The sequence below is a fragment of the Pollicipes pollicipes genome, unplaced genomic scaffold (genome assembly GCF_011947565.3).
Source record: "Pollicipes pollicipes isolate AB1234 unplaced genomic scaffold, Ppol_2.1 Scaffold_4295;HRSCAF=5057_pilon_pilon_pilon, whole genome shotgun sequence".
Lineage (NCBI taxonomy): Eukaryota > Metazoa > Arthropoda > Thecostraca > Pollicipedomorpha > Pollicipedidae > Pollicipes > Pollicipes pollicipes.
In genome coordinates, this window is record NW_023596461.1 from 8,442,848 (window position 1) to 8,457,286 (window position 14,439).

At 46.4% G+C, this 14,439-nt stretch overlaps 1 protein-coding gene across 1 annotated transcript; it reads right to left on the bottom strand.

Moving 5' to 3' along the window:
* Positions 1 to 260: 260 nt before the first annotated feature.
* Positions 261 to 4,266, bottom strand: LOC119097604 (transcription initiation factor TFIID subunit 9-like). The gene is given in 6 exon segments (XM_037220647.1): positions 261 to 428; positions 1,336 to 1,510; positions 2,036 to 2,167; positions 3,770 to 3,795; positions 3,798 to 3,905; positions 4,147 to 4,266. Coding segments are annotated over 6 exon segments (657 nt in total). The 5' UTR covers positions 4,265 to 4,266; the 3' UTR covers positions 261 to 330.
* Positions 4,267 to 14,439: the final 10,173 nt, after the last annotated feature.

The window sequence follows — 14,439 nt, forward strand, 5'->3', positions numbered from 1 at the left end:
CGGCTGTTGTTTGTTCCGTATCGGTCGTGGACGGCCGCTGCTGTCGAGCCGGCAACGGGGGCGCGTCGAGCCGGCGGCGGGGGCGCCTCGAGCCGGTGGAGGGGGCGCCTCGAGCCGGCGGCGACGACGCCTCGAGCGGGCGGCGGGGCGTCTCGAGACGGCAACCGGGGCGCCTCGAGCGGGCGGCGGGGACGACTCGAGCCGGCGGAGGGGGCGCCTCGAGCCGGCGGCGACAACGCCTCGAGCGGCGGCGGGGGCGTCTCGAGCCGGCGGCGGGGGCGCCTTAAGTCGGCGGCAAGGGCTCCTCGAGCCGGCGGCGTGGGCGCCAGCTCACTCGTCCTCCCTCTTGCGCTTCAGACCGGCCAGCGTGGGGTCCGAGGTGGGCGTCGAGAACTGGATGCGCGGCATCACCGTCGGCGTCCCGCCCGCTGCCGAAACACGACATCGGTCACACGCGCAGCCACAGACGCACACACGCACACGCGCAGGCACGCAGGTGGGGAGGACGCACATGTGTGGAAATGTCCACACGCATTCTGAAAAGTCCGGTTACCATAACAACAAAGCTCGCGTGGCGACGCGCTGGGACGTATAACTATGCCCAACACTCATTAGTGTCATACCGGTAGTTCAGACTATGCCGTAGGGGGCAAAATGATCGTGATGTCGGCGCGCATTTAGCCCCTATTCGCAGTGACCGTTATCATCAGACATTGTCGCCAAGGTTGCGTTACTACCAGCCGGAATTCCTCCGACTGTCGTACTGCTCCCGCGTGCAGGGCGTCGGGCCCGATATAGCACGGCATGTGTCCAGTTCTGTCCAGTTCTGGACACAGTGTAATACTGCGTGTCGATTTCTTACACGAGTGGCTTGGCTGCGTAACACGCCTGCTGTGATGAATTTAGGAAGTGTTTTTAAGGCAAGGCTCCGTGATACAAATGTCACCAAAAATGCAGCACGACCACCGAACCAACGAGCAAACTCCCTCAAACAAGGCAAAGAATCACGCGTTCCTATGTTTTCACTAATGAGTCATGGCACATGAGGATAATCTAGCGATAACGATATCGAATGTTTCGGTGGATCTTGCGAGCAGCCACGACAATGCTGCTCACAGGACAGACAACAGCTCGGGGGTACGGAAGCCAGGATTGTGCCGCGGCGGTGGCACCGCACAGGGGTGATAAATCGTCGCAGAGCTTGACAACCTCCTATCATCACTCTGCCTGGCTATGAGCCTGAAGAGATGTTTGGGCGAGGGCCCAGAGCGGCCCAGCCGTCAGTGGCCGCGCTCGCGCCACCTCCCGTCCCAACGGCGCTGACGCCACACTCACCGGTCGTCTGGGCGCTCGTCTGCACCTTGAACTTGGGCATGGGCGGCTGCGTGGCGGCGGCGGAGGCGGGCGCGCTGGACGCCTTGCTGGGCACCACGGCCACCTTGGCGCCCTTGGCCGCGCCGACCGTCACGCGCGAGCCGGCCGCGCCGCTCGACGTCTGGCGGCCGGTGGTCTGCGGCCGCGGTCGGCGTCAGCGCCGGCCCACATACGCACGGCGACGACGGCGCACTCAGACAGGCTCGCAGGGAGATGACACTCACGGTTGGGCACCCTCGAGGGGGGGGGGGGGCAACATTCACAGATGGACACACAGTGCAGGACACTTGCAGACGACACCAGTGTCGTTCGCGTCAGCGAGAGCTAAGAGTCGTCAGATGTCACAGAAAGCCCAACGGAATCAACAATTTCTCTGCTACAAACACGCGGCACAGGCACAACTCGTGCAGGCCCGGGCCGGCGCCGCAAAGTCGGTGCAGAGGTCACCCGAGACCGCCCGCGGGAGGCGGCGAGTCCGGGCCACCGCGGTGTTTCGTCATCGCTTGTGGCAGCCGGTCAGACTTTTGTGACGCCAAATGGCCGGACACGCTGAATGTCCGCCACACCGCCAACATTAACGTCAGCCGCCCGGACAAGCAGCAAACACTCCCGGGAGCCGCTTGGCGTGGGAGGAGGGTCGAACGCGTGCAGCGCGGCTCACCTTCTTGGCCTGCTTGAGCTTGTAGTTGGTGGCCAGGAGGCAGTAGCGGTCGGGAGGCAGGCGGAGGCCACACTGCGGCTTGATCAGCGGCAGCGGGGTGCTGTTGCGGGAGCGCGCGATGTCGGCCAGCAGCTGAAACACGCAGACGAATGTGTGCTGAAGCCATTCGCCGTCGCCGGGAGGCGACCACGAAACGCCCGGCCCAGGCACAGGTTCCGCTACCATAGTCCCCATCGATCACCGACTTTGACTTCGTGTTGGCACAAGGTGGCAAGAGTCTCAAAAATTGACAGCATCGCGGGTTTCAGTTTCACGTTTCAGTATCACGGTATCAGTTTGGCCTGCCGTTTTCTCTAGAATGCATTCCACAGACTTCCACCGGAATTAGATAAGAAAGCAGGTTTCGTACAAACGGCACGACTGTCTGGCAACTGAATGCCGCTTAGAGACTCTGCTGAGGCTGCAAGGTCGATATTTGCGGGCCTGCACCAGAGAGCATCCTCTAGCACCAACGAGCACGACTTGAGCCACATATCGGTACGATCTGGAAGGGGAGCACATGCAAAGGGGTTCGCTTCTCGAAAATGTTACATCATTATTTCGGAGATTCAACACCAATTCTGGTAGTAAATGACAGTTTTCAGCCCCAAGAAATCCGATCATCTAAAACATTTAAGCCTTTGCACTTCGTCGTCAGGCGTAACATCGTCAAAATTTGTACTTTGGGGTAGACAGTCTCACGCCAGAACTTCTAACGCAATTGCTGCTAACGACTAAATTTTTACCAAAATTTCAACGCAAATACTTCTCCATGATGGAACTGCCGGCGCAAAAACTGCTACGCGACATAACCTCTAATGAAATATTTTTAATGCATGTACCTCTAAGCAATAAGACCTCTCGCAAAAAAATACGCGGTGGGGACTGTGGCCCAAGTAGAGGGAGGCCCACCAACATTAAGAAGGGAACTATATGCCTGTCTCAAGTTGATCTGAGCGACGCCGGCAACTTCATAATCGGCATTCTTGAACCCTGGCCACATTTCTATTCGGTTAATAGGACCCCCTGGCTGACACAAACCCTCTGTCTGGTGCGGGACAAGATACCCCGTTAGTTGGCTCTGGGACCCCTACGCAGAGAGAGGGGCTCCCCTCTGCCTCAGGGGGCCCCGAGTGTAGTAAGTGCGGGCCCCATTACAGGCATTCAAGAGCCATGACGTAGCGGGGAATAGTGACGCAGCAAAGGATCCAGAGAAATTTGAAGTTGAATTTCGACAAAGCTGCAGTGGTGTACCCAGGATTTCACCCAGGAGGCGGCCAAATCAGGTCACAGGTGCTTTTCGTTCAAGTGGCCCCTATTTTTCGCATTTTCTTGCCTCGGGGCCCTTTTTATGTTTTAGGAGCCCTTTGGGCGGCTTGTGTCAAGTACATATGCATGAGCATCTAAATGCCAAAAAGTACTGGAATTTTCGGGCCCAGGGGACCCATGGCACGTCAAGGGGAGGTAGGGGGGGGGGGGGGCAATGGTTCCAAAAGTCCTCCTTGGTAGCTCCACTGAAAACAAGGGCCAGATCCAAAAATAAGTAGGACGTTGGGGCCGTGTGTAATCGGCTGTTCGCTATCGTTGCCAGTGATGAGACTACGGCAAGGCGTCGCAACATTTTCTACAGAAACCTTTTCACATGCTGGTTAAGTAGCCATGGCAGTGGATGGAATGTGAAGTATGAGTTCTTACATCTCTAGGTGGTGGAGTGGTGTAATTTGATCAAGCTGCATTTGCACAGCTAGCTTCACGTCTTCCAGGTCGATGTTTTTCTTCTTTGCATGAGAGCAATATACCCTGGCATCTTCCAGCACATTGGTTACATATTCTGAGGAAGGGAAACATCATTATTACCCAACTACACATGGCCGTGCAAACGTGGCATCTCGAGCAATCAACAATACTGTTTTTATGGGTGTGCTTCCTCCTCTTCCATACAAGAACTTGAGTTGTATAAGAACACATCATCAGTTGCATATGGAGTGCGAGTGTGTTATTTATAGGCAAATACAACAGTTGTCTCAGAAAGGGTATGAACTCAGTGTATTTTGCCCCATGCATACACTCACTGTACGTAAACTCAAGCATCTGGTTGATAACTCTGTGATCATATGATGAGATGCCTGCTTCTTTCAGGATAGCTGCCATCACAGCAGCATCCTTAGGCATCTTATTCATTCCACTCATGTTGCTGACATTCAGGTCACTAGAGTTCTGCAAAAGACCAAAATTCATGTTGCATGCCTGGAAGCAGTGTTCAAACACTCGGTAACATAGTTGGTGTGGATGTCAATATTATTTCATGCTATTGCACTCCCAACTCAGAGTTCACTACTCCTCTTGCTCAAGACCAGCCAACCCAGCACATTTGTACCTCAGGATTGGCAAATTGGTCAGGCAGGTGAGAAAACATTGCTTGGCAGCTGACTGACTTTTGGACTGCTGAGGTATGACAACTGAAAGCAATGAAATTGAGATATCTGCACCTGTTGACTTTTATGGATTGTAGAAAATGGTGCTCAGAAAACCAATATTTTGGAGGGATGCTGACCAGGATATACTGAACCATACACCTATGCAGTTGGCTTAACCCAATCTACTTTGCTGTGTCACGCCATGTTGCATTCAAGGCCACTCTTGGAAAACATGATGTCTGCAATTCCAAAGTTTATGACTGTCACACTTTCAGGTTGAGTGATGCTGGGAATGCTTGGTGTTTTGTAGATGGTGTACTGATCAACAGCTACACTGTGTACTTCACTTTACATCTTTATCTACCCTGGTTGCCAAGACACTGTTCTTCAAAAACACTCTACAACTGCCCTTTCCATGGTTCACACTCCTGAGCATGTGATCAAGCACACTTCAGCCTCTACCTTTGACAATATACTTGTTTGGTCCCTCTTTCATCAAAATATGCTGGTCTCAGACATTTAAAATGTAAAGTCATCATAACCTTCTTTCATCAAAATGTGCTGGTCTTAGACCTTTAAATGTACTCATCATAACCTGAACAAGTGTTTCTCATGTTTTTTCAGTTTGAAAAAGCCAGATGTCTTTTCCTCACCATGTAGAAATATGACAAATTAAAATCAGGTGAAGTAGTTGTGATGCTGCAACATCACAGAGGTCATTTGATTAAGCATATTGCATGCAAATACCTTGAAAATATTATAGCAAAACATCTAAAGGATTGTGCATATGCTACTGGAAACTGGGCAGTGGTAAAATCAGTGATCACTGAGTTTTATGTCTGCTAAGTGACTGACTGGGAACTAACTTTTAGTTAGTTCATACTTGGCCCACCTAGCTTGTGGCCAAGCATTGCAAGGGACTGACAAGCTCACCATATTGTATTGCTATATTACCTTATAAGTAACATGATACATAACAATAAAATACAAGGTAAAAACAAATAATTTAGGACTGTTCTTTGCCAGTTCCTTGTTTTAGCCATGCTCTAAAAACTTTCCAGGATTTTACTCCAATACACAGCATAATCTGTGATAATTTCACAGAAACAGTATGGTACAAAATTATCTGAGATAATGTTTGTGTTGGCAATGTTGAATGACATTCCAGATTTTTTCCCAAAATTCCAGATTGGTGTCAACATTATCTGTTGGATACACATGACCTTCATGACCATGCACTCCTAGATTCACAACATATCTGCATGCGGGTATAAATCTCATTTGCTGGTCAGCCTGAAAGAAACCTGCCCACTATGCTGATGTTCTTTCTTTTTTTTTGCTCAATAAGGGCAATTTTGCTAGACATTACCTTGAGAATATTTCAAACCCTTCCGTTGTTAGATCTCCATGCCGTGCGATTAGTGGCATCCGTACACCAAATCCCAGCATTTGAAGTCAAGCATTCATGCAAAAAAAACTGTGATGTGAATGTGTTGGTATTAACCAATAACATTTTTAGTTAGTTCAGCCTTAACCTTATGGAGAACAACTTGATAGCTGTGCCTCCTCGACCAGGACAAAAATTTGTCACTGGAAAGTCACACTATGGCTTTCAGGCCTCTACCACACCTTAAAATATCAAGCAACCTTTCACCAACAATCTGAGATAAAAATACAGGACAACCTTACAAATTTGAGTGGTAGGATTGGTTTGAACATGATAGCATCCACCAAGCATCAAATTCTTGCTTTCAAAATGTACACAAAAAATCCATGAACTGTGATACCATTTTATCTTAGCTAGCCATTTATGCAACATTATGTCTAAAAACAGAATCTAGTAATCATGGTCTACACTGACTATTTACACTCCAACATTAAATGATTCATCTCCTGACATTTTAAGACATTAAACACCATTAATACCCATAAAACACAAATGTTTTGGGGACATCTTGTCATCTTACCCCTGAAATATGGAAGTACAATAGCAGCATGCATTGGTCAGCCGTAGCTTTGTCACTGATGGCATGGCTGCAGCTGGGACAATGGGTCGCAGAGAGCTGGGCAGGGAGGTTAATCAATGTGACAACAGTTCAGTCAGATCAGGTTTGGTTTGGTTTGGTTTTCTCATGGGAATTTCAGATTGATGTCAGTGCAATGGAGTCAGCAGCATCAGGAGCGTTGGGTCCCTGGACAGCTTGGATGTTTGCTATCACACTTATTTGAGTTTGAACGTAAAATTGTAGACGTACGAGTTTTATGATAATTTACGGCGGTTGCTGCGCTAAAAAGATAAACGAAGTACAATTTCTTTGTAGCGTTAGGTACATATGCCCACCCATACCAATCTAGCGGCCTAATTGCGCAGAATGCAGAACTACTCCGTGTCGATAAGCAACTATACCTACCCACAGGCCAATACCCTCCACCCGCCAGTCCAACCACTAAATACCGCCGACAGCAGTCGCATACACATTAACAAATAGTAATTTTATTGCAACAAAGATTGTCATAGCTGCGTCATAATTATACTTTTTAAAGTACTGCCTTGTTATATATGTACAGCATTCAAGTTGTCTTCAAAACATGTGCAGATAAGCGCAATGACTCTTAAAACGGACTTCTTCGGAAGTCAAATTGTGAACAAAACAGTATGATTCGATTTTTATGTGAAAATTCCTTACAAATGCATTACAGTTTTAATTATGGTGACATAAATACGGCGTTAACTGGGTTTGCCCGGCCTTCACAGCCTCTAGACTCAATATATTAAAAGTGATGTTATAAGTGAGGGAAGAAAAAGCAGAACTCTTATGGTTATTTTTCTTGCTTTTACAAGCATTTCAAAGCATACTATGTTTCCTTTCATCTCTTAAAAATTATGTTTCGAAGCCCTGAAGGTTCAAAAACTTCATTATTTGCTATACGAATAAGTTGCACCTTTTGTTTTTCCCTGAAATTCACTATCACCTACAGCATACAAATAAAAAAGATGTCATGACCACGTAAGACAAAAAGCGTTTGCTTTATTCTGGAGTCCCACTAAGAAACCTATGACTAACATTTAACAGCCATGACCTTGTGGACCGTGGACGAAAACACACTCGCACATCCGCTGGGCGGTGGGTGAGTGGGTATTGGTGCTAGTCCCTCGCTGCAGAGAGGAGTTGTTCCAGGTTGGTAAGACAAATAATCAATAAATCTGTGACGTTGTAAAATCGCTATATCGTAAGAACCAGAGGTCACGTGTCCTTTGGAACAGGGGCATGCACGATTTTCGGGGCTTGTGCGTCAGTATTCGTCATCGCGAGTTCCGTGTCGGGAGTGGCACCCGTGTCCTTCAGAACACTGTGGCCTGAAAACCGTTGAGGTAAGTGAGCAAGTGATTTAATTACAATTGAAAATCCTTTCATGTTTGTTCCCAACAAGTACTCATTGTTTAAATACCGTTGTTTCCGTGACATGGCGCCGTTCATTTTGTGCCCATCTGGACAAATCTGGCGCAGTTCGTAAGAGCGATTTTGTTTCGTTGTGTGGCCTATTGCCACGGTCTTGGGTCGTTTGGGGTGAGGGCTGACATATTCCTTTTTATGCATTGGTATGCCAATTATGGTTTAACATAGCTATCAGCTCACATTATGTACCACATTTCTGTTGCCCTGGATGAAGGCCTGTTTTATTTATCAACATTTGTCTGTTATACCAGCTGACAAATTATTGCAATGTGTTCCATTGAGGATTGGGTATCCAAATTTACCAGGCCAATGAATACCCATGCATCTTTTTTATATAGTTGTGTAGTGATGGCAGAAGCAGGTGAGGCATTGGGTCAACTTTTTACCTGTTATTATCTACCCCATGCTGATTGATTTGCATATTTATATAAACAGTTTTATTGTGATGATGTTCAAGATAATGGTAGCATGAGATATGCCCTGTATTATATATGCATATATATATATATATATATATATATATATATATATATATATATATATATATATATATATATATATAAAGCATATGGTAGGGATTCTTAGGATACCCTCATTTTCAGGGAAGGATTATATTTATGCAATATGACACCCAATATCAAAAACTACATCCACAGGGAAATGCATATAATATGTAATAGTCATATGGAAAGGGATTATTTAAAGGCAGTACATTTTTAAGCAAAGCAGATATGGCTTGGATTAGTTGGTATCAGTCATGATGCATCATGCTGATCAATAGTTTCATTAGTTATAGCATAGCCAGTTTATGAAGTCTGTGCAGTGTGGTTGGTTGTAAATGTATGCTCAGCATTTTGGGTATGTTGTATTGGTGATTATCACTGCCATGATGCCAGGATGTTTAGTTCATTATAGATCCGGAAAGACTTCATGGTTATAGAGCATGACATTATGTAGTAATATAAGATGATTTCAGAAAAAGGTTTGCACTGATTATCATGCACATGGTGCCCAAAACTTAACTTATGGAACCAGGGACATTTTTGGTACCTGCACCAATGGGTTTAATTAGAAACCCTCTGCAAAATAATTATGCATGGAAGCCTGCCACTGTCTTCTTAAAAGATTTGACAGAGAGACACATTGAGAACTTAGCACTTAAATGTTTATGTTGAGGTATTGCAGTTTCATTAAAAGGAAGCATTAAAGTTATATTGACTGTTGGCTTTGGTAGTGAGGACTTGCTTGTCCATGGCCTGGCTCACATGCAGGAATGATGCAAGGTGTGGAGTATCCTGTTGTGTTCATTCAATCCAAGTTGTGTCATGTTTGCATAAGGTTTTTCACCCTCCACATGATCCTATAAGGGAGGTGCAATAAGCTGTGCACATATAGCTTGGCTTGGTAAATTTTAGAAGAATGCTCTGAATCATGGACCTCATTACCATACTCTGCCAGCTGGTGTAATAGATGCATGTAGGTTAGCACATGCTCAGGTGGGCAGTTAGCTTGACCCCTCAAAACCCAAGATTTCCCCTAAATAACTTCTGGACTTCTGGATGGTGCAGCTCAGCTGTGCCAAACTGCATAGCTGTAGTCAATTAAATAGCTGATGGTTTGGTAATAGGCAAATTTTAGGTACACTTTAGGTCACATAGGTTTGATGGTTCAAAGTCAGGGCATGGCTGTTAGCAAAGGCAGTTCCTGGGGGAATCTTTTCATTTAATGTGACAGTGGCTTAATAGATGAAGCCATATGTCTTTGGTATGGTTTCTTTGATACATAGGACTACTGAATTTAAGACTGCAAATAATTTGTTGACCTTGGGTCAGGTATGATGGTCACTGTCAACCATATTGTGTTTTTATTGGAGATCTTTCTTCGCAGGACAGTTTTTTACACTCATTTTGAGTTTCATCATCACAGAGATGTCAACAAATGCATTTCTTAAATTTTTGACCTTTGAAGGTTAAAAATGTTGCTGACCTGAAATGGCTCCAATAGCCTTCTGCTTAGTTGAGGTGTCTAGGATAAATGTGGTTTCATGAGGATATTATGAGGATTTCTGAGGGAAGTTTGAAGGCTGAACTGGGATTTGGCGTAGCTTGACCTTACATGAGTTCCAGGTATGGTTGGTGAACCCCAAATTGACATAAGTGAATTCTTATACTGGACTATGCCTTGTGAATTTTGTGCCTCTAGCTCTCTTAGTTTTTAGAGTAGCCTGTAGCCACCTACTTATCCAATTAAAAATTGATTAGCAAGAATGTAAATGAGTTGAGTCATTCAAAATGTGTGTACTGTGCTTTTGGTATGATATATTTATATGATAATATGCTTTGAGTGTGAAGAAATTGGCTATTCCAGTTCTGTTGATTCGCTGTCCATTAATACGTCTATTTTTTATACTATTTGTTGGTGTATGCATGAGAATCATTAGTGGTGACCTTTTGAGTTCTTACTTTACAAACAAATTCATGATCTGTTGAAGCCCTCTTTGAACTTTGATTTCATGCAAATTGTCATGATATGACTGTTATAAATGGTACTGGTTTTGTAAGAAAATGCTGAGGCGTGACCTGATTGGATATGCTCGGCAGCCCATAATACTCACTTCCCATTGTTTGTAGAATACACAGAAGACTTGGGGAAGTCTTTTGAAGTCAAAAGTTCTAAAAGGCCATGCATTTTAGAGCCATACATGCATTTTAGAGCTGTACTGTCCATGATTGGTACCCATGGTGGTTGATGTCCTATGTAGGACAACAATTTTTAAATGCAAGTGGCCTCTCAAAGGTTGTTGGTGGCCAAATATTTCTGGCAATACTAGCCACATGAAAAAAAATTTGTTAAAGGGTGTTATGGCATACCAGCAATATTGAAAAGTTCCATAATATCTACTCAGAGGGTTTGAACTGTTGTAGTGCTTTGAGCTGCATGAAGCCTTCCATTTAGTTCACATGTGTAGTAATTTGGGGAACAAAAATTGTTATGCATGAGGTTCCCGGCCAATAGCAGGCAGTTTGTAGCCCCAAGCAGTATCCCATATATTAGTAATATGCGCTGGGGCAGTGGTTTTGATACCCTTTGCTTGGGTGGGAGTCCATATGACCCCCTGAGATCTCAGAAGCTAAGCTAGAGACACCAAATTCACAGGGTGTGTTGGCTTGTGCATGAACTCACTTGTGTTAAAATTTGGGGTTCTTGGTCATGAACATTTCATTAGGACATTTAGGTTAAATCAGGTCGAACTGGTTCAAACTTCAGATTGATGTCCAAAGTGCCCCAGAATTTAGGTATCTGTTCTAAGCAAAAGATCACTGATGCTCATCTAAGGTCAGTGGCCTCATTTGACCTTTTGATGGTCATGGTGACCAAAATAATGCAAGACCACTCTGAGTTTTGCATCCAAATAAGCATAAAAGATTACATGGGGCAGTATGTTCCTAAAGATAAAATGTTGACCTGGGTCATTTTAGGTCAGTGATCTATCTTGACCTTTAAGAAGTCTGTGGAAGTCATATGGTGTGGTTCCTGTTATAAATTCATTTTAAAATGAGCACAAGAGACTACCCCAAATAGCAAGCTTTAGATCAATTAAACAGGTTGGTGTTGGCCTAGGTCTGACCTTCCTATTCAGTTATATTGTACCTGACCCTACTAGGGTCAGGAATTTGTTGTTTGGGCAATGGAATTTGTTCATTCAATTGTTGTGTTGCCTAGGAAGCTATCTCAGAGATGCACAACTTTGTGTAATACTCAACTGTTACTTGGGAACTTTTTCCTAGAAATCGCCTTTGCTGAATCTATGGCCTGACTTTGACCTGTTGTGGGTCAGTGACCTTTTGAGATGCATAGTAATTTTGACACCAAACAATTTGCTTTTCAATCGCCTACCGTTATGTAAAATTTGGCGCCGCTACACCGCGCTGTTCGGGAACCATTCCAGAAAAAGTGGGGGGGGGGGGGGGGGAGGTCAAACTGACCCTCACCCATGCACATGTTTATAGTCTGGAAATCACAACTCCATGCTATAATGTGAACATGGCTGGTACAGTGTAAATGTGGTGCTGTTTAAGATAGGCAAAATGCTAACACAACTTGCATTAGTGCTTTCATGTTGACTTGGTTCTACATGGGATACAATTTTAATCTGATGCTTTTGCTTTGCAAATTCAAGTTCTGATGAGGAAGCAATGGTTGAAGCATTTTCTTGCTGATTATTTTACATATGGTTTCCAATGTGTATGAACTCTTCTTTCATTTTCTGGAGAATGGTGTCAATTGATAAGTATCATGTACACCTAGAAAGCATTTCATATTTCCAGTCCTGTATGCCAGTTATTGGCTTGATCATTTGTGTTCTGGTAGCACAAATGCAGTATGGTCATTCCAGCCATGCCCACTTTTGTGGCATTTTTAGTATAGTCATAGTCAAGTTGTAAAAATGTCAAGCACATGTCTTGGATCTCATGGTCAATTATTATGTGTGATATAGGCATGCCATGGCTTCAGTTCAAGGCTGTGTGTGAGATTTGGTGATAGTGATAGATAGTGCCATATATGTGGGCAATATCCTGCACAGAATGAGCTGAGACAGTGTATCTGGCAGGCAGTGTTATGATGCCAGTTGTGGTGTAGCAGTGTCTACTACAATGTTTCCTTAGATCCTCCACTCATGTCTTTGTGTGTCCAGATTGCCGTAGTCTAATGGATTTGGCGACTGGGCAACTGGAGGATGGCTCTGTATGCATTTGGTATGCTGAATGCTTGGTGATGTGGTTGTGGCCAGGGCTCTCCCCATACAGTCATCTCCAAATTTGGTACAGGTACAGAACAATGTGTACAACTGTTGGCAGCCACAGAAGTAAACATTTACAAAAGGCTGTTTTTGGGTTAAGGGTTTCTGAAATGGGGTACACAGAGAGCTCTTTAGAGCACTCCATAAACTTCGAAAATGGATAGCCCATGAATAGACCTACATAGCCCAAAAAGTGCCCTGTAGAGTGCTGGATAGCCTCCAAAAAGGTGCTGTTTGTAGTTCACAAAATGTGTTTCATGTACTTGATGGGGAAATTTTAAATTGCAATTATATTTTGAAGCTTAATGTCCTCGCTTCCACTATGTCCTTGTATTCCATCAATTTGCCACCTGTTTATATGACATTAATATGGCTTTAGATGTCATCAAACAATATGTGCCCCAAATTTCGACCCCTCCCACGAAAATGGTAGTTCCCAATGCTCGTTTTTAGTAGTCTTTGTTGCCTTGTGCTGTCCCTTTGCTTGTGGTAATAACGCCCGCCAGCCTCTTGCCCAGGAATGCAGTTTCCTATTCTGTCGAGAGGATCCAGCCCCTTCCTCCTCTAACCTTAGCTCTAGTCCCCATCCCAACTTTGGAAAAAGAGGGCCAAATCCGGGGAGAAGCCCGTTTTGACGCATTGTGGGGGTAGGCTGCAAATTTTTTTAGTTCACCTCTCAAGCTCAGCTTTCTCAGCTCTCAGCTATGCCTCCCTCGTTTTTCGAAACTACGCCCCTGATCCTGCATGCACAAGAAAATGCGGCCTTCTAGCGTTCCAGCATGCTATTACCAAATTGTTTGATCATGGATCATGTGGAGTGAACGTCGATTTATATCCAGCATTGTTTCAGCCAGCGACAGCCAATTCCAATTAATGATGTCCCTGGCTTCTGAGTTCATTTAAGCACATTCAGTATGCATGCCAGTTGTCCATTCATATGTCCATTTTGCTGTTTATAGCCCCAGAATCATTTTTATCCTACTGCTCCCAGTAAATGTTGACTGCCGTACAAAATTCCTGGTGATTTCGGCCCTGCGGCGTCCGTCTGTGTGATCTTACTGTTCCCAGTAAAGGTTGACTGCCGTACAAAATTTCTGGTGATTTCGGCCCTGCGGCGTCCGTCTGTGCTGACGTCGTGCCGCGTCTCACGCAGTCTCGCTGCGCGGACGCCCGTCGGCATGCCGGAAGCGGTGAGGGGCTACCCGCCGCCGGCGACCGCGACCTCCGGCTCGGCACCGGCGCCGCCGCACGGCTCCGTGCCGGCCGCGATGCCGCAGCAGCAGCAGGCGACCGACTGGGCGGCGTACGCCGGCACCGGCGCGCGGGCCGGCCAGGTGCCGTCGGCGGCGGCGGAGGCGGCGCTGGCGCGGCTGGCGCCGGCAGCCGGCGTCTACCCGCCGGGGGGCTCGCCGCAGCACGCGCCCGCGCCGCCGGCCAACGGCGCCGACGTCGAAGACGCCGACTCAGGCAACCGCAACAGCATGGGCTTTCAGATCACGTCGATCACGCAGAGCAGCGCCGAGCCGGACACGTACCCGATCGACGAGTCGGGCGACGAGGACGTCTCGGACACGACCGAGTCGCGCGGCGCGCCCGAGTCGGCGCCGCGGCCGGCGCCGGCGGCCGCCGCCGACACCAGCGCCGTGGACGGCTTCCCGTCTCGGCTGTTGCTGCCGCTGGCCGGCACGC